Source organism: Ambystoma mexicanum, chromosome 6q (assembly GCF_040938575.1).
Source record: "Ambystoma mexicanum isolate Mex_15411 chromosome 6q, UKY_AmexF1_1, whole genome shotgun sequence".
In the NCBI taxonomy this organism is placed as follows: Eukaryota; Metazoa; Chordata; class Amphibia; order Caudata; family Ambystomatidae; genus Ambystoma; species Ambystoma mexicanum.
In genome coordinates this window covers 349471531-349498697 of record NC_090937.1, presented here as the reverse complement: position 1 = coordinate 349498697, position 27167 = coordinate 349471531, and the positions used below count along the sequence as shown (strand labels likewise).

At 47.7% G+C, this 27167-nt stretch overlaps 1 protein-coding gene across 2 annotated transcripts in view; it reads left to right on the top strand.

Moving 5' to 3' along the window:
- SLC44A1 (solute carrier family 44 member 1) overlaps positions 1–27167 on the top strand; it is an 889643-nt gene that overhangs the window by 667853 nt on the left and 194623 nt on the right. For both annotated transcript variants that reach the window (XM_069630839.1, XM_069630838.1), the window contains exon 7: positions 23951–24040. In XM_069630839.1, the coding sequence (XP_069486940.1) occupies positions 23951–24040 (90 nt within the window). The remainder of the gene's footprint in view (positions 1–23950; positions 24041–27167) is intronic.

Sequence of the window (27167 nt, the reverse complement as noted above, 5' to 3'; positions counted from 1 at the left end):
AGAAAGAGGGCACCCCCCGCCACTCTCGGAGTCTGCAAGGAACCATAGCCCCTCTTGTCCCCCCGCATACAGTTGGGCCCAGGCCCAGAATGTTGGCTGGGCTGGCAGAAGGAAGGAAACGGCCTGAGTTGGGCAGAGTCCACGGCTGGGGGGGGGCACCTTAACACTGTGCGGACACCGGGAGTGCAGCTGTGGGGAGGCAGCATCAGCCGGGGCACTGTGTTCCTGCTCTTTCGCCCAGCGCTTGCTGCGGTGCACGGCGCGCCACCCACATTAGGGGGGGTGTGACCCCAAAATAGGAGTAACAGTGGAAATGGGACCAACTTGAGCGGCATAGCCATGGGCACAATAAAGAGCTGGCACAGAAGCACCGGCGGAGATTGGGGAGAGCCGTACCGCACAGGAGGCGCGCAAGACACACCACCTACCGCACAGGGAGGACAACTGGAGCAACGTGGCGCTGTGGCCTCTGGATGAGGGGGAGCAGCTGGAGGACACCCCCCCTGTGAATGGTTGTGCAGGAACTCGAGCATGATGAGAGGCTGCTGAGGAGGTGGTTTGTTAGAGTGCCAGGCATAAGACGCGATTAAGAGAGATATTGCGGCACGGTCTAGTGGACGAGCCCGGGTTCCACCCAGTAGTTGGGACACTGACATCTGAGGCAGAGCGCAGGCAGGCAAGACATTGCACTGGGTTCAGAACTACAAACGGATCTAGACTCTAAAGTGTGGTGGAAGGTGCAGGTCCTTTGGAAATTACACATCCCAACGCGTGAGAGGCCAGTCCTCTACTGAGCATTTACCAGGAAAGAGCCTTGTTGCGGGGAAGCAGTGCTGCAATGCCTGTCAAGAGTCGAGTGATCACGCCATAATAATGTTGCACAACTTGCAGGACACACTGGAGGATCAAATCCTGAAGATCCTGGGTGGTGGTGACTCCTTCGGAACACTTGGATAGCAAGAACCCCCATAGGTGCATCAAGCAAGAGGACGTCCAAGGGCGGCAAGACGAAGAACAAACAGCTCTCGAAAGCTTTGCGTCAGGCTAAACCCCCTGGTGAAAGGACGATGATGACAAAATGAGGGAGCAGCCACCGCCTCCTGGCAACAAGGAACCAGGAAACCTACAGATCCTAGAAGCAATGCTGCAAGCCACGCTACAGGGCAAGATAGATGCAGTAGCCGTCGATGTGGCGCTGCTATGCCAAGATGTCCGATCAATTGCGGATCGCATGAGCAAGCTGGAAGAGCAAGTACAAGTAAATACAGAAGTCAGGGTGCAGGCAATGAGAGACATAGATGTTCTCATGCAAAAAGTGAAATTACTGAAAGACGGAGTGGAGGAAGCGGAAGGCCGATCCCGCAGAAACAATATATGCATCGTTGGCCTACCAGAGGGGATTGAAGGCTTGGACCCCACTGTTATGTCAATAACCACACAGGATAAGTTCATAAGGCGGTTTATTGACTTGTTCAGGAACACATATAAGAGACCCCCAACCAATACCAAAACCCAGGCATAACTGCCAACACTCGAGCAACAACAATTTAGGAGGTTCTACACTCGAGAATGTGCTTAGCTCATATGTTTACTCCTTAGATGCAAAAGTAGGCATGTGTTAAACTAAACAACTAATGTATAATGTGCTTACTCATTTTTCACATACTAGAACTATTATGACTTGTCATTTACATAACACACCCCCCTCCCTTATTAAAACAAAATACTTTCAAAATGAGATTTGAACTATGTACAACAATACAATCTGATTGCTTAACTTCTTTACCTTTTTACTTTTGCAACTCTAGACATATTCCATACCTGGCCACTTTCTAACCTCACAGCATTTTCGAACACTTGGACCACCCTAACAGGGTCAGAATAAAGAGGCTCTCCTTTCTTTGACATGACGCTCTCCTAATCCTGATGAGATCCCCCACCTCAACAATGGTTTTTTCTTGGACACCTCATTTATTCCTTTTACCCATTTGTCTTTGCGAGCATCCATTTTATTCTTTACCTCATCCACGACAACATATGTCTCCCTTGCTCTACCTAGCCAAGCCGGTGACACCAAAGTATTCCCCTTTCGACCTCTCATAAGTTCAAAAGGACTTATACCCGTTTCAACACAGCGTGCCTACCGCAGCGCATATAAACGCTCTTTCACCACTACTTTTCTATCCATGCCACATGCATTCGCGCCTCTGATCGCTTCCATGATACACTGATTTACTCTCTCAATCATACCATTTCCTTGTGGATAATATAATGGGGTTTTCTTGTGCTTAATCCCACACTTGTTAAGATAGTCCTGAAATAATTTCCCTGTAAACTGCGGACCGTTGTCGGTAAGAATACTCCTGGGCAGCCCTTCCCTCTCAAATATACCTTCCATGAATCCTACAATGTTTTGACATGCTATTTCTCTCAAGACTTTGAACTCTGTCCACCTCGAAAATGTGTCCACTAAAGCAAGAATAAACCTTCCTCGCCCCATACCCATGTCAACGGGGCCCAACACATCCATCGCTAAATACTGCCATGCCCCCTTGGGTGTACAAGTCTTCCCCATAGGTTGGGATACAGCTGACAGATTCTTTCCTGATTTGATACAATCAGTATATGCTCCAATTATTCTTTCAATCTCACGATCAAACCCTGGCCACCAGTAATCAGCTTTTAATATTTGTTTAGTTTTGTACACACCTATATGACTTTGATGTGCAGATTTTATTAACCTTTCCCTCAGACATCCAGGAACAACCAACTTGTCCCACCGATATAACAACCCATCCTTCAGTGACAGCTGAAACCTCACTTCCCACAGTGACCTTTCTTCACCAGACAGTAACCTCTTCTCTGGCCATTCTTCTTTGACAAATGTCATAATGCGTTTCCACATTTCATTGGACTCTAACACGCGAGTCCATTCTTCCCTTCTTATAACTCCTTCCACCGTTGCAAACACCATATTACTCACCTCAACCGTTTTGTTACTATCATCACCTTTAACCTCTTCCATTCTTACTCTGGAAGCACGATCAGCCTGCACATTCTCTTTACCCGAAACCACTTCTATGCTAAATTTGTGACATTGCAACCTTGTTATCCAGCAGGCAACTCTCCTCGACACTTTGTCAAGACCTTTGCTCTGAAATATTGATTTAAGTGGCTTATGATCAGTTCTTAGTATAAAATCTTGACCCCACACAACATTTTTAAGTTTCTCTATGCCCCAATGACATGCTAAAGCTTCTTTTTCAAGAACAGAATAATTGAGTTCTGCACCTTTCAACATGCGAGAGGCATGCATCACAATTGCCTCTGTGCCATCTACTCCTGGTTGAGACATCACAACCCCTATGCCTGTATCACTGGCATCAACAGACAGAATAGTCTTCCTCCTCGTGTCGTACATTGCTAATGGCTTTGCCATGTCAATTTTTCTTTTAATTTCTTCAAATTCTCTCTCGCACTCCTTGTCCCATTCAAATTCTACACCCTTCCTCAACAATGCCCTTAAATTGGTCACACAATCAGCATAATTTTCAACAAAACGGTGGTAGAATTCTATCGTTCCCAAAAACGACCTCAACTCCGCTTTATTCTTTGGTGATTGCATTTTCACAATACCATCCACCAAATCTCTTTTCGGCTTCAATCCCTCCTCTGATATTTCATGACCCAAATATTCCACCACACGCGTCATAAAAACACATTACTCCCCTCGCAACGTTATGCCTCTTCCTTTGAAGATTCCCAAGACTACCTCAACCCTCTCCTTCAATTCTTCCTCACTCTTCCCACATATCAGCACATCGTCTTGAAAACACCATACTCCACTCACATCTTTCAACAACTTATCCATAACTTTTTGAAATACTGAGGATGCCGATATCAAACCAAAAGGCATACGGCGGAAATGGTATATTCCTTCATACGGAATAAAAGCAGTTAGTTTCCGGGACTCAACATCCAAATTGATCTGATGATAAGCACTTGCCATATCTAATTTTGCAAAGAATTTTGCACTTCCAATGCGACTCAAAAGTTCTCCCATGTTAGGAAGCAGGTGTCGATCAGCTACAACACACCGATTAAGTTCCCTTAAATCAATACATACTCTCAAATTACCATGACTTTTTCTCACTACCACTACTGGTGAAATCCACTCCACAGCTTTGGCAGGTTCAATAATTCCTTCTTTTTCCAACTTTGTTAACTCCTCTCGCACTGCACTACGCATTGATAGTGGTAAAGGTCTGAGTTTAGCTGCAACCGGCATACTTCCCTCTTTCACAACAATCTTGTGCACCATCCCTTTGAGGCATCCTACACCGTTGTTGAAAACCTCTGGAGATTTCATAATAAGCTCATGATCTTCATGGGTATCTTTACCCAACTCTGGTAAATTGGCTACATTAAGAACCTGCTATTTGCTATTGGGATCTAGTTTAATGCATATTCCCCTCTGTTCTCTCCACCCAAGCAAAGTTTCACCTCTCTTAGTAACATAGATTTTTCCATATGTCATTCTACCTTTAAACTTGAATTGGGCATTACAACACCGTAGAACTTCTATTTTGCTTCCATTGTACCCACCAGGATCCTTGTCAGAGGGGAATTAAATCTTTCATACAACCACCCATCACATTTTCGTAAACTACCCTGGACATCAATGTGATCTTTGAACATGAGTCCGCTAGCATTTTTACTCGATGTCCATTCACCTCTACCCAAGCAGAAGGATGTTCACATTCATCACATCCAGTACATTGCACCATGTGTACAGTAACAATTTCATTCTCTGACATTTCCCCTTCCCCATACGATATAATATCACACTCATCAACTAACAAAGTTCCTTTTCCTACACCCATGCGATAGTTTTTGCAACAATTCTCAAAATATCCCCATTTCTTGCAAATACTGCAGCTAGCATGTCTCCCGGGACATGTAGGAGACGTGGATAGATGGCGCGCACTCCCACATCGAAAGCACAATCTATCATCTCTTTTTACAAATCCTTGTGTACTATCTTTTTCAGGACGTTTACTTCCTTGAACACTGTTGCCCTGATTTGTCTCAAAACGTCTGTTGGGCTTGGTTTTTTGTCTCTTTTTCTCCTTCACATTATCTTTATTTTTATCTCTTACACTAAGGACTTCAGTGGTTGCGGTTATCTTGGTCTCTTTAGTAGACAGTTTGGCCACACACTGTAAAGTGTGCTCGATCCTTTTCGCTATACTTATAACTTCCTCCAGATTGGGATCATCTTTTAACCAAATCTCCTCACAAATTTTGTCACTGGAACAGTGTAGCATAAATGGATCCCTTATGTGTTCATCCAGACTCTCACCAAATTTACAATTAAGTGACAAGTGTCTCAGTGCTGTAATATAATCCTCAACAGATTCCCCCTCGTGTTGGAATCTCATGCCAAAATTGTACCGTTCAAGTACAGTACTTATTTTTGATTCAAAATGTTTGTCCAGTTTGGCCAACGCTACATCAAAATCATTTGTTCCACCTTCCAAGTCCAATTCCCCAATATCAGGGAGGGTGTCATAAATTCTTTGGCCCTCATAGCCCAGGAAATGCATCAACATTGCTACTTTGCGCTTCACAGACATGCCATTGCCACACGTAGCTTTAACATAGTGTAAAAATCCCTTTTTTCATGGAGCCCACTTAATCCTAGTTGGCCCTGGCGTAGGCATAAACATTTGTGGGCCAGGTATTCCAGATAAGGCCATGTTTCTCCCTTAAGATTTGAATGTAGCTAAAACAGGTTCAAACTTGCCTGACTCAATCCACCCTACTTCGGTAGGATACTAAAAGTTCCAGGAATAAAAGTTACACAGCCCTCTGTACTGCTTCCCTCAGTCTCACCTGGTTGTACTTGAGCCGCCTTCCAAACCGGGCCCCATGCACGCAAGTGAATCATGCGAGTCGCCACCGCCTTCCCAGCTCGAACCTAGGCGGTACAATGTTGGAGAAACGCGCCCTCCTTCGTGTACATCCGAGTACCTCAACAGAGACACGGAGGCACTCCCACTTCCTGCAAGTCACGTGGGGCTGCGGAACTACGGCCAATACTGGCGTAACAAATCCGTCTCTCGACTCTCCCTGGTGGTCTCGTGTTTTGCTATTGACACACACACAGCGTGAAGCGATACTGTGCCACGTGATCCTTCTCAATGGGAGGGCCCTCCTCAACTACCGGAGCCCCCCCTCTCTCACAGGGATGCCCCTTCCTTCTGGTCAGCAACTTCCTACCTCCGAATTACGGCTTCCAGCCGTGCAGGAAAGACGCTCGCCGTGTACGCCGATCTCCCACAGATGCTTTGCTGTGGCTACCAGCTGGTTTTCAGTAGGCAGCTTCACGCGGATGAAGGCTGCTTTCCTCCGGAGCGGAATCGGCACAGCTGATCCACCGCTACAACGGCTTAGATCCGACCAGGGATCTATGCGACAGGTGCCGACCTCTGGTATCCTGCAGGTTGTGGGTCTCGATGTCTGGTTCAATGGTTTTCGGGTCCAGGGCAGTTGAACACACTTCACCATCCGATACTCGTCGCCAATGTTATGTCAATAACCACACAGGGTAAGTTCATAAGGCGGTTTATTGACTTGTTCAGGAACACATATACGAGACCCCCAACTAATACCAAAACCCAGGCATAACTGCCAACAATCGAGCAACAACAACTTAGGAGGTTCTACACTCTAGAATGTGCTTAGCTCATATGTTTACTCCTTAGATGCAAAGGTAGGCATCTGTTAAATAAACTAAACAACTAATGTATAATGTGCTTACTCATTTTTCACATACTAGAACTATTATGACTTGTCATTTACATAACACCCACCACCTATGTGGAAAACGTACTGATAGAGGAAATTGGAGCGGGTGAACTCTCCCAAGGATTTACAATAGGAAGACGCATCGCTCCCTCATTAGGAGGCCACTCCTGGGTGCACCAGTGATGGCCCAAGGAGCTCAACTACAAAGATCGTGAAAAAATCCTGCTTTCTCCATGGCAGGAGGGACGATACAGAGGAACTCTGCAAAGATAGCACTGTACCCGGACTATACATTTGAAGTCCAGAAGCGGAGAGCACATCGCATCACCACAAAAGCCAGGCTACGGAAAGCCGGTCTAAAGTATATGCTGATATACCCGGCGAGACGAAGTGTTCCACAACAGCAAAGCTCTTTTCTTCGAATCACCAGAGGGGATGCAGGAATGGATGGACAGGATACAGATTCCAGACTAAACAGAGCTCAGCCAGGGAGCGGGACCACGTTGATGGGCATGGTGCGAGCTGATACATAACATAGAAACTGTGTAGATCGGCAGCAGAGTGGGTTACACCCATGCCACATAAGTGAAAAACTGAATGCAAAGCAAACGATGCAAGATAAAATAATGGGAGCATAATAGAGAATCACAGATACCCGGTAGAGGGAACACTAACGCAGACCCGCTACCTCCCCTCAGTTAAGGGCTACTGTGCAGGGCCCACCCGTAGGGAACCAGGAGACTAGTCTTGCGACTAGGTTGAATGGAGCGAAAACAGGGTTATCCCAGCATGCATGGCATTGCAGGACGAGTTACTTTTGAAGTGTGTTATGTGTGGGGAAGGGGGGGAAGGACAGCAACGCGGAGCTTATCAAGGAAAATTGCAGACTGCATCAAACTCCTACTAAGACTGGCCACAGGCTGGTGGCTCCACTGACACCTTAGACACGGGCTATAATGGCTGGCACTATTTGAATTATGACTTGGAATGTCAGGTGGCTTAACAATTACGTGAAACGCAAACGAGTGAGCATGTATATCCAGAGGAATAAAGTTGGGATAACGCTGTTGCAAGAAACGCACTTAGATGCACTGAAACGAAATAACTTGAGGGCGTGGGGAGGGGTGATTGTGGGCTCTACATAGTTCACATATGCAAGGGGGTCCTCATCTGGATAGCCCCCAATATACCATTCAAAGTGCTGACCGTGAAAACTGACAATGAGGGTAGGATGGTCATATCACATGGGCTATTGGAAAATCGGGAGGTTTGTGTTGTTAATGCCTACGCCCCTAACCATGATGCTACAGTGTTTTGTTAGATCGCTATACGCAAGACTAGGCCCATACAGAAGCGGAAACTTGTCACGTTCCGCTCTTGGAGGTACTGGAATAGATTGAGATTGGGCTGTCCTATCCACTAGAACCGCAGGTAGCGGTCTAGTCTTCCTCCAAGATGGCTGGCAGATGTTTATAGTAACTCGCTTCCGGATACTTCCTTGCGTTGTATCCGTCTGGAAGCCGCTCCGTACTTCTGCCGTTTTTGGCTGCGCTTGCATTTATTTCGACTTTTTACTATTCAGTCTTCCTTTCTTTCCGCACTTGGCTTTTGCTTATACCTCGGCTGTGCTTCGTATCTTTCTTCTTACCAGTCTAGTTGATTCTGTTTATATTCGTTTTGCTTCTATTTCATTTTGCTATATTTTTGCCTTCCTTTCAGCGTATCTTTAGTATTGTAATTTCTTTCCTTTTTTAGCTCATCCTCTTTCGTTCGACTATAGGTTCGTACTTCGGTACACTCCGGTAACTCTCTCTACTCTTATCCTCTGTTTATCTGTTCCATTCTATCTTCTGACTCCGCCTCTTTTCTATCCGTGTTTTGGTTCACTCGATTCCACCTATTCCTCCGACTCCTATTCTGTTTCCCGTACTTTGTCACATACCTTACCTGTCCCATTCTGTGGCTCCTCCCTTTTTGGTACATACTTCGGTACGCTCTACCTTAGCTCTTCTTCTGACTTTTATTCTGTATCTCGTTCTCTGCTACATACCTTACCTGTGCCGTTCTGTGGCTCCTCCCCTTTAGGTCCATACTTTGGTACGCTCCACCTTAACTTTCTTCTGATTTTAACTCTGTCGTCTCGTATTCTGATACTTATCTCTCCTGTGCCGCTCTGAGGCTTCTGCCCTTTCTGTCAAGATCTCGGTATCATCCTTTTCTGTTAGTTCTAACTATTTTGTAATTTATTTCTTCCTCAGTATTTTCCTATTGTTTACTATCTTACCACAATACTAACAGATATCTACTTGTTAGTACATTATTCTACTTGCGTATTTCGTGAACAGAGACTTTATTATCCATTGAAGATCTGTGACATTCTACTGTTAAGATACCAAGAAGAATGTTTATATTTCAAAAGAACAGTATCTACCAAATCAAGACCAATCTCCATCGTTCCCAGGTTTTTTTTTGCCATTGCACTGCTTTTTCCCTGGAACATTTTTGAGACCTTGCTCCTTGGGGTCCATTTTTGATCCTGAACTCTAGCAGGTCAAGGTGGCCTCCGAGGGAGCTCGCCCCTATCTACACACAAAGAAGGAGAAGAAACTAAACGAAACTAGGAAGGATCGAAGGAAAAGACTATCCGAAGAATCCAAGTGTACCTCAGACGAATCAGGTGAGGAGAGGGAACGGGAGAGTACCTTTAAGCTTGACACCTTGATCTGGTGGGGGGTGATCTCAATTGTGCGATGGACCCAGTCATAGATGGGACAGATTCTAAACACAGACGGCCAACCACCCCAGGCCAAGGTATTGAACTCGCTAGAGGAGCACTTTCAGCTGCAAGACTTGTGGAGGGCCGAGCATGGAGAAGAAAGGGGATATTGCCATTACCCAGCGCAACATGAAGTCTATACCAGGACAGACTATATGTTTACTGGAGTGGAACGCGAAGCTGAGTTTTCGGAGTTGGAGTACCTAGATGGAGTATTGTCGGATCACTCGCCGCATGTGGCAAGATGGAGAGTGTTGCTCCTAGGCCACCCATTCCCATGTGGAAATTGAGGCGCGAATCGCTGCAGGATATGGCTTGACAATCTTTGAAGTGGTGAGGACGTCCGCCAGTGACCATAACCTCCTACTAATGACTTGGTCCTCACAAATACCACCTTATGTCAAAATGATGTCCCTCCTAGAGTCCAACAACCAAGGGACAAGGCTAAAAATGTCTGGGGGTGCCATAAGGGCCCTGAAAACCAATTATAACGATTTGGCAAACAGTGAAGTCCCAGTCCCGGTAGACTATTCCCCTTTACTAATAACCTACAAAGTTCAGTCGCGGAAGACAACCTCATCAAATGCACAAACAAAGCACGTTTTCGATAAGCTGGTGGTAGACAAAAAGCGGGAAGGAACTAAGGAAGACCATGAGACGAGCGAAAAAACTAGATCCCATGGCTGCCTCAACCGTCATCACTGAAGCAACAAGATCTTACAAAGCATGGTTGCGGACCCATCGAATTATATTATACCAACGAGATGCGGAAAACATCCTTAAGGCCATCAATGGCAACCATGGTCCCTACTCCGCACAACATCGACAAGCGCCTTACCCTCTTTACAAAATGGAATAAGGGAATTGACATGGGAGAAATATTTTGAGAACCTTTTCCAATCACCAAATAATGGCATGCAAGACAACAGGAGCCCTGATTCGCCATGGATACGGTTGGACAACAACGCTGATATATTTGACTTAATAAAGAAACTAAAAGCTTCCCGTGCCCGAGGCCCAGATGGCATAACCAATCTTGACCTGAAAACACACCCCGTAGCCTGGGCACTATTGTTAAGCAAGATCTTTGGTCGATGTGCGGACGCAAAAACCATCCCGCCTTCCTGGAACACAGCAAATGTAGTTCCTGTCTATAAGAAGGGCAATAGGGCTGATCCAGCGAACTATCGCCCAATTTCCCTTCTAGATCCGGTAGGCAAGTTTTTGGATCTTTGCTTTTACGTCATTTTGCATAATGGACAAGTAACGCCCCCTGTCAAGACCACTTTCAAACAGGGTTTAAAAAGAATATGGGTACCAATGCAAGCATCCTTAGCTTGAGTACCCTAAAAAGCAAGGTCCTAGAAGGCAGGCCCAGAATATTTGTAGCCTTTCATTGATCTCACCCAGGCCTTTGACCGTGTGGATAGAACTAGACTATGATCGAAACTGACATCTTGGAGGTGTCTGAACGAAATCCTTTAGCCAATAAGAGCCTTATATGCCAACACCACAATGCGAGACCACTTAAACCAACAAGGGACTCTTTTGGGGAGATTATAACAGCGAGAGGCGTGATACAGGGCTGGACTTATTTAGGCGACTTCCAAGAATCCGAAAAGACAATGCGTTCCTTCCCTCCAAAATTGGGCGAAGAAAAGATCAGTCACTTACTCTACGCTGATGACTTGATTCTTTTAGACCTCACACCAATAGGCCTTCAGCGCCAATTGAATAACCTACAGTGATATATGACAGAGAACAACCTGGACATCAACGTAGGAAAAACTGAAATGATGATAATGGAAAAAACTATCGTGAAGAAGGAAAAGTCCACTCTTCGCCCAGGCTCTGCCATAGTAGAACGAGTACGCGACCAAGTATCTGGGGGTTACCCTGGACAGCTCTGGGAAGGGAAAAGCAATGCAAGGAGTCCTGTATGATAAAATAAAAAAGCTTGCTGCACAGGGGAAAGCAATCAATACCAAATACGGCCGATTTTCAACAATTCCGGTCCGAGTATTCTACAAAATGGTCATACCATCTCTAACCTATGGTGCAGACGCCATGCCCAACCTTCCCTTGGACCTACGGCCAAAGTTAGAAGCCAAGTTCTGGAGATAAGTGCTAGGCCTACCTAAATCAACTCCAGTAGCATCGATTAGACATGAACTCAGTCTTACATCACTAAGGACCTCAGTAAGCTGCAACAGCTTAATGCTGTACAAGGAATGCAGATTGAAAGACTCCCCTTACGTCTACAAGCTGATAAATCAGGAACTGTCATCTTCCGCTTGCGTCATGTTGGCTGACGGAGAAGGTGGCCCTCCTAATTTCTGTAGAGAGCTGCGAAGAGGAACTTACAACCCAGTAAAAGTTTTGAAAAAGATCAGAGAACTAGACTGGCTAACAACATTAGAAACTGCTAACAAAAATAAACTAACACTGCATCTGAACTTCAAAAAAAATGTAAGTTCTTCAGAATGACATTAATTTATTTCTGAACAGAACGGAGCGCAACTTTATGAGAATTCGGCTGAATTTGTTAGAAATGAAAGAAATACTGGCCATTAGAGGTTTAGCCTCTTCTAAAATCTGTCGCCTTTGTCATCCTTCTCCAGCATGGGGTCTGGCATGGATTCACATGCTCATGAATATTCCCCGTCGTCAGGCCGGGAATCCTCGGTATAGAAAAAATCAGTATCAGTTTCGTTTCTGATCTTTCTCAGTAGTAACCAATCACTGGTCTCTGGGTCATACTGCCCCCAGCCAATGACTGCCCTCTCCCTAAGCCCCGCCCCTGGCAGCCATCCTCAGATTTTTACCGCACGTTCAAGTGTTGGGAGTCCTCGTGCTTAGCTCTCGAGCTTTTGCTGCGTTTTCACGCTTTTTCAGGAGATTTTCTCATTTTTTCGGTTAAATAGAGCCTCAAGCTCCACCGTTTCTACTTCCGATCAACGGGGATCCGTTTCGGAGTTTCTATGCCCCTCAAGGGTGAAGATTTCGTCGAGTTACTCTTTTGGAGGATTCCAGAAGTTCCGAGGCATACACCGGACATGGCCCAGGAGAAAGGGAGCTCGACGCCCGGGAAGCTATTCAGGACCTGCCCTGGATGCCAGCTTCAGAACGTTTTCAAGGAGGACGAGCATTCGTTATGCCTCTACTGTCTCCATGAGGACAAGACGCACAAGGAAAAGGGCTGTGCGTTTTGTGGGAACATGTCGGAGCGGACCATGAAGGATCGCCACCTCCGTCTTGCCAACTGGCTGGAAGGTAAGAGCCCGCTAGGCGAGAAGAAGAAGTCCGAGCGGTCTTCTAAGTCCTGTGAGGGTGCTCCGGCGACGGGGGCCCAACAAAAGGCTAAGCACCGCGAGTCAGCGGGCACCGGGAGCGCCGAACGGTCGGGCTCCTTGGCTGCAGGCAGGGCGCACCCTCCCCGGTGCCATCGACCACGAGCCAACGCTCTGGCTCGGGTAAGAGGAAGTCCGAGAACCCGGCAACGCTTCTGGAGAGGCCCCGGTCGATCTCGACGATTCCGGCAGAGGGGGAGCGAGGCTCGGACCCTCCCCCCCCAAGGTGAAGGCCCCAGGCGTACAGAAGGTGACGTTGGCCTTAATTCACCCTGCTAAGACACCTCGATTGAGGATGTCGCAGCGGCCCTGGCTCAGCCTATGGAGGCTACGCCAGTGGAGGCGCCCTCAGGTACCAGAGTCTCCCTGCCACCGCGGAGGGGGGGGAGTCTTTCAGGCCCATCGAGAAGACCCCCACAAAGTCCTCGTTGGAAAGGGGGTGGGGGGTTGGTGGCCGTCGTGGATACGGACACGACCTCTGAAGAGGAGCTCATCCAAGCCGTGGATGAGGCCCAGCCCATCGGGAGGGATGCCGACGAGGGCGACGACGAGGGCGACAGTGACGCAGACGAGGCTCAAGAGCCATCGCTCCCGTCGTTTACGGCGCCGCAGGACACCTCGGCGGCCATTTTGTCAGCCATCCAGTCCTTATGCTCGGAGATAAGGACTAGGTTGCCCCTTCCCCCAACGAGGGTGCCTGAGCCAGACCCGACGGAGGAACCGGAGCCAGGACCTTTGGGGAGCCCACCACTTAAGAGGAGGAGGACGCATCCTAGGCCTCCTCTCCCGCCTCTGCGGCCTTCTCTGCCTTCCCCTCCGGTCCACTACCCACAGGGATGATACAGGCATGGACACGACTACGACGGGTACGGATGACGACGGAGGCGACGGGACGTGTCCCCTGTCGCCCCCTGCCCGGGCGTCCCCGCCCGACGAGATTGGATCTCTCCATGCAGTGATCTCCAGGGCATCCGAGCTCTTCCAGCTCTGCCCCGAGGAAAAGAAGGAGGGGTTCCTTTACCAGCGGCGCGAGGCTAAAAGGAAGACGGTCCTCGCCGTACCGCTTCTTGATGACATCTGGGCTGAGGGGCTCGCCTTCCTCAAGAACCGCTGCCACGGCTCCTGCGAAGAGGGATCGGTACGAGAAGAAGTACCGGGTCCCCGACACTGTCCCCTTGTGCCTTAGGGCGCAACCTACCCCGGACTCTGTCGTTTCGGCGGCGGCTAAGAAGAAAGCGGGTGGGGGCATCGGCCTCGACTTCAACCTCCCCTCCGAACGGCGAGGGTAGGAAGCTGGATTCGATGGGACGACGGGTCATCTCATCTGCAGCAACGACCATCAAGGCTGCCAACTCCCTGGCCATCGTAGCCCGCTACGACAGGGAGTTGTGGTTCAAGATTGCCCCTCTGTTGGACTTCCTTCCGGATGCCAAGAGGGCTGAGGCTCTGGAAATCTTGCAGGAAGGTGAGATTGCCTCGGACCACGCCATTACGGTGGCTACAGACATTGCCGACGCCGGTTTCCGTCAGTTGGGCAACGGCGTTTGCTTGAGATGACGAGGATGGCTCAAGGCGACAGATTTCCGCCAGGACGTTCAGACAAGGTTTTGGACATGCCCTTCGATGGGAACAACCGTTTTGGCAAGGCGGTTGATGAATCCCTTCAGGCGATCAAGACGGACACGGAGACGGCCCGTGCACTGGGTGTGCTCCAACAGCGACGGCTGTCCTTTCGGAGCTCCGGAGGCAGACCGGGTGCCTCCAAGGGAGCCGGCAGCAGCGCCTCTACTTACCGTCAAGTGCAAGGTCTTCGTCGCAGGAGGCCTACAGGGGACGCGGCAAGTCAGGTGGATCCCGCCGTCGTCGCCAAGGTGGTCAAGGAGGCAAAGCGGCCTCCAAGCAAGATTGAACCGTACGTCGGGTCGAGCCCCCGCCGAAGCACCCCGGTGGGAGGCCGGCTGACGAAGTTCGTTGGTGTGTGGGAGTCCATCTCCACCGACCGTTGGGTGCTGGACGCCCTGGCCCAGGGGCACGCACTCGAATTCCAGAAGAGGTGGCCCCGCATTCCTCCCGTGGCCAGGAAGGAAAATCGCGTCCCTCAACTGCTGTTGGAAGTACGGGCGATGCTCAGGAAAGGTGTCATCGAGCTCGTCCCGAAGAGGCTTCGGGGCTCCGGAGTTTACTCAAGATACTTCCTCGTGAAGAAGACATGAGGATGGCGTCCCATCCTGGACCTGCAACGACTAAACAAATACATCAAGGCACAGAAGTTCCGGATGGTCACCCTCCAGCACGTGCTGGGACAGCTGGAGGAGGGCGATTTCCTGTCGTCGTTGGACTTGGAGGATGCTTACTTCCACATCCCTATTCTAAAGAGGCACCGAAAGTTCCTCAGGTTCGTGAACTACCAGTTCAAGGCCCTCCCGTTCGGATTAAAATCGGCGCCCAGGGTGTTCACCAAGTGCCTAGTACCGGTGGCGGCGCGGCTGCGCCTGCAGGGGATCCACGTCTACCCCTACCTGGACGACTGGCTCATACGGGCAAGGACAAGGGAGCTCGCCGTGGAACAAACTGCCAAGTCCATCCAGCTGCTCACGGACCTGGGGTTCTCCATCAACTTTCCAAAATCCCACCTGGTCCCGTCGCAAGTCGCCCTGTTTCTGGGAGCACAGCTCGACACAGTGGCGCGGCAGGCCTCACCGTCGGAGGAAAGGATAAGGACCATCCTAGGAAAGGTGCAACGTGTACTGGCCACGGACGTGGCCAGAGTGAGGTCTATCAAGTCCCTCCTCGGAATGATGTCCTCCTGCATTTATCTGGTGCCCCACTGCAGACTTCGGATGCGGCCCTTGCAAGAATTCCTCGACGCCCACTGGATCCAGACGACGGGCAGCTTCGAGGATAGGATCCCGCTCGAGGAAGCGTTCCTTCAGGCGATACGATGGTGGGGTGACAGCGCTCATCTGACAGCGGGAACAGGCTTCCTAGCCCCGGCCCACCAGGTGACGGTGACGACGGATGCCTCCCTGCAAGGTTGGGGAGCGCACATCGGGGGTCTCCACGCGAGAGGCCTTTGGTGCTCAGAGGAGAAGACTCTCCACATCAACATCTTGGAGCTCTGCGCAGTGTTCTGGGCCCTCAGGTCCTTCCTTCCGTCCCTCAAGGGCAAGGTGGTGTGAATCTTCACCGACAACACCACCACAATGTTTTACATTCGGAAGCAGAGCGGAACCAGATCCCCTGCCCTGTCCAAGGAAGCCCAGGATCTGGGGCATTGGGCCGTCGCCCAAAGTATGTTTCTGGTACCCTTTCATCTGGCAGGGATAAAAAACACCATCTCCGACTCACTCAGCAGGGAGCTGCGCTCGTGCCACGAGTGGGAACTGCGCCAGGATCAAGTGGACCGACTCTTCCGATGATGGGGCGAACCCCAGATCGATATCTTCGCGACGGCGGCGAACTCCAAGTGCCGGAGGTTCGCCAGCAGGTTTCCCCAACCGAGGAGCATGGGCGATGCTTTCTCGTTCCCCTGGGACGACCTGTTCCTTTATGCATTCCCGCCGTTGCTACTCCAGCTCGTCAACCAGCTCACGAGGTCCCGGTGCAGGATGATCCTCGTCGCACCGGCGTGGCCGAGGCAGATCTGGTTCCCGGACCTTCTGGACTTGTCAGCGTCCACACCAGTCAAACTGCCGACGGACGCGGATCTTCTCTCCAGAGAAGGAGGCGCCATTCTTCATCACGAACCAGAGTCGCTGAACTTGCAGGCCTGGCTCCTGCAGCACTAGAGTTTGGAGGATACAACATCCCGGCTGACTGCAGAGAGGTTCTTGCAAAGGCCAGGGCATCCTCAACTCTCAAGTGCTACGGACACAAATGGAAGAGGTTCTCTGTCTGGTGCCGTGCACAGAAGATTAACCCTCTGCAGATTACGCCCCCTCAGGTATTGCCGTACCTACTGTCTTTGGCCAAGGCTGGCCTATCTCACACTTCCATCAAGGTACATCTGGCTGCCGTCTCACGTTGCACCAGAACTACAAGACGGGCGCCCTTGTGGTCTCATCGTCTGGTGAAGCAATTTATGAAAGGACTGTTCCGATCATTCCCGCCGGTGAAGGCCCCTGCCCCGGCGTGGGAGCTCAACGTGGTGCTAACTAGGCTCATGGGGGGGGTCCCATTCGAGCCCATGCATTCAGTGCCGTTGAAGTTTCTGTCGTGGAAGACAGCATTCCTCGTGACCATCACCTCTGCACGACGAGTGGGAGAGATCCAGGCCCTGTCATGCAAGCCTCCATACTTGACTTTTCACGACACGAGGGTGGTGCTGAGGATGCACCCCTCTTTCATGCCCAAGGTGCCGTCGGACTTCCACCTCAACGAGCCCTTGGTGTTGCCAGTTTTCTTCCCGTCGCCTTCGTCGCCGGCTGAGAGGACTCTGCACTCGCTGGATGTAACTAGAGCGCTGAAGTTCTACGTGGACCGCACAAAGAGTTTTCGGAAGACATCACAGCTGTTTGTGAACTTTGGACCTGTGAATCAAGGGAAGGCTCTCTCGAAGACTTCCTTTTCCAGATGGCTCTCTGGCTGCATCATGCACTGTCACCGGTTGGCAAACCGACCGTTGCCAGGCCGTCCGAGGGCCCATTCGACCAGAGCGATCGCTGCTACTACGGCGTTCCTGTCTGGTGTTCCCCTGCTCGACATCTGCAGGGCTGCTATGTGGAGGTCGACGCACACCTTCACGAGATTCTACTGCGTCGACCGGGATTCCAGTGAGGAGTCCAGAGTCTGCCAGGCAGTGCTGCGCAACCTGTTCGCCTAAGGTGAGCCTGGTGAGGAGGTCAGAGATGCTTAATGTTGAGTTGTTGTATTGCTTGATATTGAGCCTTGTGCCACCTCCCGTGGTTGTGCATGTGTATACTGCTATGTATTCTTATATTCATGAGCATGTGAATCCATGCCAGACCCCATGCTGGAGAAGGAACAAGTTACTTACCTGTAACTGTTGTTCTCCAGCATGGGTCTGGCATGGATTCACATGCGAACCCTCCCGCCTACCCCTCTGCGGCTCTCCACTTGGTCATACTGCCACTTCACGTGCTACCAAATCTGAGGATGGCTGCCAGGGGCGGGGCTTAGGGAGAGGGCAGTCATTGGCTGGGGGCAGAATGACCCAGAGACCAGTGATTGGTTACTACTGAAAAAGACAGATCAGAAACGAAACTGATACTGATGTTTTCTATACCGAGGATTCCCGGCCTGATGGGGAATTTTCATGAGCATGTGAATCCATTCCAGACCCATGCAGGAGAACAACAGTTACAGGTAAGTAACTTGTTCCTTCTACAGTCAAAGAAACAATCCGCCACTTGCTTTTGGTACGTCCAGCGACATGAGAGATTTGCTTCAAATATCTGCACCGTACCTTATCCAACTTTTCTCTTATGGATGAAGAAGTTTGCTGGCAAAAATTGATAGGTGGAGACAGAACATCACGGCTACTGGCTAGGGTAAAACATTATGCAACACATTGTAAAAGATCTTTCAATTATTTCCGGTGAGGCCGTAGTGTCAAGGAGCAACAGACTTTACCGTATACAGATACAGCAGAAAAACACAAGTCCAGAGTCCATAAACTGAAGTTTTAACTATCATCAGATTTATGGATTTTCTTTCTTTCTGAAAACACGATCTGCTTTTCTTTGTAAAAAATCTTTTTTGATTAAATACAAATAAAAAAATTAAAAAAGATATGGCTTTTGCTGAGCACGTCAGGAAAAGCACTGTCGAATATGTTACAGTAAATGAGGGGAGTATGCAAAACGTGGGTACTGCTGGGAAGTGTGCCAAGTGGTTATCGGAGGGGTAATGATCACGGAATCAGGCGGGGTGCAGAAAGTCTTAGTAAGGGAACTGGTGAAGACAGAGGAGGAATTGAAAAAGTTGGAGCGGAAGGCCTTGACAAGCAAGGAACACCTGGACGAAATAATTGCATTGAAACAAACAGGCCTAGCACAATGGGACAGGTTGGGGAAGTTTAACTTTGCAAAATACCTGGAGAGTAGTAATGTGCAAGGGGATAGGCCTGGTAGGACGCTGGCATGGCTGTGCAAACGTGATGTCACCAGGACTCAGATATGCTCCATTAGGAACACAGATATGGAGGAAGTGCACACGGAAGCGGTTATAAGTATTCTCTGAATATTCTAAGACATTATATGCGGACCCCCAGGGAGGCACGGAGGAGGACATACATGATGCTCTTGGACAGATAACTTTACCCAGGTTAGATGGTCTCCAGGCTGAGTCGCTGGAGGCACCCATAACACCGCAGCTGGTGGTGGCTTGGGACGGGGAAAGCACCAGGGATGGACGGGCTCCCAAGCAAATTCTATAAAGCCTATGATGATACACTGGCGCTGTTGATGGCCAAGTTGTACAACGAGGTATTTGCAGACAATAGCAATAGACAATGCCCTTGAGCATGAGAAAAGCCCTGATAGTGCTGCTGCTCAAGCCAGACAAAATAAGCACATAATGGAGATCCGACAGGCCTCTGACCCTGCTAAACCAAGATTGCAAGATCCTTATGGCTATCTTGGCTAACAGACTCCAACGGGTGATATATGTGCTGATTCAGACAGGTTATGTGCCTGGGAGAAACCTCTTGGAGAACCTTAGACTGCTCCACCACGTGATCTATAGCACAGCGGATCGCGTCTCGCAATGCGCAGTGGCCTCCTTGGTGGCGACAAAGGCATTTGACTCGGTACATTGGAACTGGTTGTATGCCACAATGACGAAGATGGGGATTGGCCCGCTGTTCATGAAATGGGTATGAATAATATACACGGAACCAATGGCCAGGGTCAAGATGGGAAGCCTGTATTCGGAGGCGTGGCAACTATATAGAGGCACTAGACAGAGGTGCCCATTGTCTCTGATGTTCTACATCTTGGTGGCAGAACCCATGTCAGTGTACTTGAGGCAGGAATATGGAGATGTAGAGAGCATACCTCATGCCTGCTGTTAGCTCCACCTTTAAAGGGGCCGGAAGACCAGAATGCCCCAAATACAAGGCAGTGGGAGTGCCTAGTAATACAGGGGTTCTGGAAGAAGGTAGCAGATAAGGTGGACCAAGGAGGCATAGGCTTGGCTGTCCTGACACGGGAGGCCTGCATGCTAGGCCGATATTAGAAAAACGTGAAAAATAAACCACTGAACAAACTCAAAGACCTGATGTATATAGTGACCAAATGCAGTATAGCCATGAGGTGGAAAGATACGAAAGAACAGAGTGTGATAAGGTAGTGGAAAGAACTGGAAAAGTGGTGTATTGCAGAGACTATGGTATGGGAGAAGGCACTCGGAGTGCAAAACGCAGAGACAGGAATAGATATACAAAGATGGATAGCGCTAACGGTAACGTTGTTTGCTAATATAAGTGTGGGGGAGACTGAGCGGAAATTGGAGGATGTTGGTGCATGAAGAGAAATTGGTTGACTAAATAGGTTATATAGGCCACGCGGAGAGGTAGGTTATGTGGTAGTAGTTGGAGTTGATGAACACATATGTTAAACAAATGATGTATATCTTGAGTTTGTTGTTCTTTGTTTATGGTTTACAAATTTAATAACAACATTCAACAACAAAACACCACCTCCACACTCCGCCACTCCTTCCGTCCTACTGTGCGTCTTTGTTCACCTCCTCCACCAACCTCACCAGAACAACCCACAGTTCCTGGTTTCTTTTCCGTCTTTTATACCCCTTTGGATTGCGCATCTGTTCCTGTCCAATCGGGTCCTGCCTTTTCCCCTCAGGGTTTGACCAAATTTTTTAAAAGTAGCATAATCCATGCCCCCTTTCTCTGCACAGGTCAACCGCTGACCATTTAGGCAACGTTGGATGCTACAAGTCTTTGGTAGTTCAATTGCCTCCTCTTCTGCCTCCCAATGGTAATGTCAGGGTCCTTGTTTATGTAGTAAACTGTCTCTGGGGGTCTAGTTGCTGGAGCACATGACACTGCTTGGTCTGTGTACTCTTGCTCCTGTCCTCCTTTTTCCTGTCTGGGATGTTGGTGTCCCAAAGCTCTAAGGGTTGCTGTTCCTCACACACGAGTCTTGGTCTCAGCTTGGCTCTGTAAATCGGAGGGCACCGGACTGTTTGTGCTGCTTTAGTATTGAGGTGTCTTTGCTATGTCTGAAACAAAAAGCTCCTGGCGAGCATATTTTTCAGGCATGGCATAAGACAAGCGAGGAACTGCACAGAAGCGTGCTAAAACAACAAAGGCAAAACTGAATTGACAGGCATTACACCTCTGTAGGCTTCCCATTCCCAGCTGAGGGGCTATTATACCCCCTTTCACAAGACCAGGATGCTGGCCTGGTTATACTGTAGTGTCCCCAAGGCCCTGCAAAATTGTCTGAATACCTTCTCTCTGGATAAAATAGTTGGTAACTCTGTGCAAAATTCTACTATTGAGAAAGTAATTTGAAGGTGTTACTGAGACAGGGCTAGATGAGTCTGCAAGAAAAAACTAACTTTTCCAAAAAAGTACAAATGCATGCCTAGGCCAATGAGGCTGGTCTTCTATTGGCAAAGGCAAGAGTAATTTGAGTTATTGATAATCTGTTTAGCTACTTGCACCATTTCCTTTTTAGACTTTATTTTGTACTTGTGGAAACTGTCATATTGGCTGCTGATATAAACAGATGCATGCATGGTACCGCTTCGTGTAGCATCCAGCACAAGATCGGAGTGTATTTTGAAGGCAAGGTGAGGCAGATGTCATGCCTGGGAGGTACTGTCCTGAACAGAGGAGTAGCTTCTGCGAACTGCCCTGCTAACCAACCCCAGGCATCTACGGTGAAGGGAATCCAGTCTCCCTTGATCAGCCACCGTCTCTGCAAGAGACGTGGACCTCCAGCAGGGAGCAGAGTCGAACACTGTCCCACAAGTGTAGACGGCAATGCTCTCCCAACATTGAAACCATCCAAGCTCAAAACCTTTCCCTGGGCTGAAAAAATCTATGTCCAAATAATATTTAATTATTTCTATGGAAGTGTGTTTTTTTAATTTGATTTCTCCCATCTCCATCTATGCCTTCATTTTGACCACAGTGCAACCTTATGTTGGGCAAACAATATAATTGAAGCTTTTCAGTTAGTTATCCACTTGCAATACTCCCGAACTATCCCTAGATGGCAGAATATGCATTGCCTTTGACTTAACATATACAAGCACCAGAAAGACTAATACTGGGTTGGTAAAATGTGTCATATCTGTCTCAAATTAAAACAGACGATTAAAGTCCACTGCACTGTGGTTAGGACACACCATTAATGACATAGGCCCTGCCTGGTAAAGTCCTGAAATAGTTTCTTAGGGCAAGCCTCTGAATAAATATTGATGCTTTAAGGAACCAACGCTTTTTTCATCCCACTTTATTGACCACACCCAAGCAATCCCAATAAAAACATTATTTCAAAATGTTCCATATCTGATGCTTGAAAAGCAAAAACATGCCTAGGGAATTGGAACTGCAAATGCCATGCATGCTTAGGCACAGCAAGATGTACGACCATGTCAAATACTGACTGCAACCAGGTGACTTCTCCCCATAAGATCCTCTACAGTGTTCTATGTCGGTAAAATACAATCGATAGGGAAGTCTGCAGAGATCAACAGTTGTCTGGCATGAAATAATCAACCAGTTGGGGCCGGACCAAAAACTTTGCTTGCTACCTAGCCTCTTTGGAGTAGAAAAGGAAAATAAATTCTGACCTGAAAATCATGAGATTAATACTTTAATTGCCTTGGTTCTTCAGGCTTCCTTGGCCAGCAGACTATCCCAGTGAGCTAGACACCAGATAACCAAGGAAACACAACTCAAGGAATTGTTGTGGTCTTTTAAAGTATTTACTAGATTCTGTTATTTGGGTTCCATGGCGGTTCCTCAATGAAGGCTGTGATGGCAGAATGGGGCCATGTCATTCAGCAAAGTGCGCAGTAGTGGTAGAGTTGATCGAGATTTTGATGAGAGAATTATGCCAATTACAGTTGGCCATTTCAGGGTCATGTTGCTGTACATATGGCGCTATACGGTGCATTTAAAACACTTTGCAACTAGCCTACCCCTGTTATATGGTGCTCCTGTGCCCACTGGACTCAAATAGAAGTCTGAGTCTGTGGTAGGACATTTTGCACTGCTAGTATTGACCTTGCTGGCACATTCATATACCACAGAATCTTACTGCACACAATTCGTTTCTTTCACACTTGTATGTACTTGCAGCCTCCCAAAGTGAAGCAGCATGCAGATCTGGAATATGATCAGCTATTATGTATCAGAGGCCATAATAAGGTCCTTTACAATTCTGGTTCTTGGGAATTAAGCGCTTCATCTTTTGATATTTTATTATCAAGACAGCCATCTCATCTGAATGCAAGTAGATGGAGTTTGTAGAACTGTTCTTTATCTTGGATGGTGCCCCTGGTTAAATGTGTACATTTTTCATACATTACAGTTTTGTGACTTACACAGTCAAATCCCACAGGTCTAGTGCACAATCTGATCAATTGCATTTCTCACTTTTGCAAGTGGCCTGTGAATCGGAGAGCCCTTGCAAACGAAGCATCCAGGTCCAACCCATTCTCCAGCACCTACAGCTTGGCTTGTCTAGAAAGTAATGTTTGGTTTTATCTCTGCATATTTCTGCTCATATTATTGAGCCAAGTTGTTTTGCTTAATGTCCACATGTATTGTATGCATATGCAGACTAACAAGATGGGTGCCTACCTATTCATATGTGCTTTTTGTCTTCACTTACTGTCTTCACTTACCATTTAAATTCCATTTCAAATAGAAATATATTTAACGCGTCACAATGAGCAGTTTATGAAGTGACCGAAAGTCAAATGTTACACCAGTTATAGCCTGTTGTATCTACATGATAACAATTGCACTTCTTACTGATTCTACTGTTCTTTTCTTCTTTTTTTTTCTTTGCAGTGCTGTCCATGATTTTGATGGTTATAATCCGGTACATTTCTATGGTCCTCGTCTGGATCATAACCATTTTGGTCATATTGGGTTCAATTGGTAAGTTCCCCTTGTTTTTTCAGAAAGCATTTGGTATTTTAGAATGTTTTTGATTTGTTGTGCAGAATGAAATAAGGTGGTTACAAAATGTCTATTGCAATCAGTAATTCCCAAGATCCAGTTATTATGCCCAAAACAAGACCTTGAAATTCCGTTTGTCTGTGAAACTGAGTCATACACATTTGGTTCACTTGATTTCACTGAAACCATTTTATGGTTTGCTTTCTGCTTCCAGCAAGAGGTTTTGTTATATATTGCTCATCACAATACTATGATGTGTGTTGCCCACAGGACACTGTATCTATGATGCATAGACCAAGGGTATTTCATATTCATTATTGCATATTTCACGTTTTCTGTATTTTGAAATTTAAAGCATTGAACCTTACTGCAAAGTGTTTCCTTGCGTGTTATAACCCCTAGCATATAGTAATTGCGTACGGCTGCTTAGATGCAGTATTTTTAGACCATGGTACACATGAAGAGCAGCGTGGAAGATCATTATTTGGGCATTGTGACAAGCCAGAAGGAGGACTCTGAACAGAGCACATGTTTGGCTGTAGTTTCATTTAAATGAAAAACGCCTACTAAAAGGGAGTCCCCTTCCTTACTAAACAAAGGTGCTTGTCTATAATCAAAAGTAAAAATAGTCCTCGGTCCAAACCTATCCTCTAAATTGGGCCTACCACTTAGCAAAACGTAAAAGAAATAAATTGAGTGCCCTGTACTTTTGGTCTTTCAGAAAGGTATCTCTGGCTGTCTCTAGAATCCCTCCTGGACTTGGATCCAATGGTTAGAAGCAACAAATGTTCCACTCAACCAAAACAGATCTCGTCAGTGTACCAAAAGTTCCTCAAACGTCTCCAAAGTGCCTGAAAACAAAATGTCCAAACTTCATTATGTGGAAAAGGATATTTCCCTAATCCCTTTCCACCAACTTGGTCGATCTCGCCACACTTCAATCAACCTTTGGGTGCTCCTGTGCTCCCTTGATGTATGCTCTTTGAAATGCTTATTTTGCCCCTTTGTCTCCTTCGACGTTCCAGTACCCAATATGTAATTTAGTTTGTTAGGGTTCCAGTGACCCCTCTGCTTCTGGCTCTTACTTTTCTTGGGGCTGTGTGACCCTTCTGGAGGTTCATGCTGCTCTAGTTTCTTGGGCTCCTCTAACCCTTTTCCTTGTCTCGTTCCCTCTTCTCTCCGGTCCCTGTAACCCAAGATGGGGCTAGGGTAGTGCTTCCCTCTTCCCTGCTCGTTCTCTTTGCTTCTCCTCCCTCCTACACCTGCGTACCTGCTGTGTTGTGGTGCTTGCTCCAGTGAGGGTCAGTCTCCTAAGAGATGGAAGCGCTCTCCACGCCATGCCGCTCTTCGCTTCTGGTTGCTAGCAGTCTAAGGCTTCTGCTCATCTCAGCTGTCTCTTCTGCTGGCTCTTGGTCCGAGAGTGATTCTGTTTGCGGGCTCCGGTTCCACCATGTCCTGCACATGGTCGCCCCTCCTGATCCACATTGCGCGGCGCTGCCTCTGCTTCTCTGGACTTACGCGCTTCCTTGTCTGGAGTTTGTCTGGAATTTGGCATCAGCCTCCTGCAGCGCTGCAGCCGACTCCGCTGGTCTGCATGGATTCTCACTTTGCCAATGTTCTCGCTCTGAGACACACATTAGTGTTGGTTTCTGCTCCTCCATTCGAGGTTTGTTGGCCCTTTATTCTTGCTCTGGTATTCAGAAGGGACGTATTGTTGACAACCAGTATTCAAGCATGTGGAATGTTCATCATTACCTTGGACCGAACACATAGATATATTGCCAGTAATATGTAATCCCATGTAGGCACCAAAGACCTTTGGTATAGGGAATTCCCCATGGGAATGCAGCCCTGTTCCACCCCCTAAAGCAGAGTCTCTCCCAGTGAGGTCCCACGTTCCAAAACTACAATGGAGGGTTTTGCTGAGTGGGCTCACCTCCCTAGACTCAGCGGGTGGCTCTCTCTAGAGAAGATGGATTTAAAAAATCTGTGGCATGCTGGTCGGGCGTGACCCACTGGCTAAAGAGTAATGCAAACATTTCATTATCAGTGGCTAAAATAGCGCAGACATTTTTTAAAGTCCACTTTTAAAATAACTTGTGCCTGCCACATCCAGCACATTTTGGCCTTGAATAAGCTTTGTGTGTCAATATTAGTGTGAAATCAACAGGCCCTCCATACTTGAGCCCAGAATTTACAAATAGCAGAAGGCTTATGTTCCAAAATAAATATTTTAGGGCAACTAGCAATGTCCTTTCCATAATTTACATAACTTTGAGACCTTCGGATACTAGATAACAATTCACACATAGAGCTTTATTGGTTTTGGATTGTTTCATACTTTGTCCGCGCTTCTTTTTTGTTGATGTGGGGGTGCAGTTTACATTGTACTGGTATATTGCACAAGTAATGCCCACGAATATCATCTTGTTTAACAAGAACTGCCATTAGATGGTATTCTTCCAATAAATGATCACTCTTTGCTGATAGGACCAGGACAATCCATTACCTGTGGACAACATATATTACTTCAAGCGCTTCATTGACTGATTCCTGAGATGATTTGTGCATTTCCAACCATTACTTGTGATTGTTGGGCACACAATCCTGCGTACTTGTGTAACCTCCACTCCCCACATAAACATGTGGTCACCTAAAGGATCTAGTGTGCATGCGTATGGCCCTTGCAAGCAGGAGAGCTGCCTCTGCGCAGGCATAGTGTCATGTTTGTAATACAATTTGTAATTAAAATGGGCTGAGATTTTTAGATCAAGGGATGAGGCAAAGAATGAAAATCATCATACTGTAAATGGGCCTTGAGCAAGCCCCTCAGTTCTGTCGCAGCTACTGGTAAAATGCACTGTGTAATAAAGATGAGAAGATTGGAAGCTGATCAGCTAAATGTATGCATTCTATTTGAGGAGAGCAGATTAATGTATTTAAATGTGAAAAAAGTTGGACATGTTTCGTTTCATTGCTGTGACAAAGGGATCAAGCCTGGGTCACCACCTCCTACATTGCTGCGAGTTGATCATGATATGATAGTCTATTTATATAGCGCCTATACACAATGTGTTTCAAAGAGCTTCAAAGCAAGGGAGGGAAC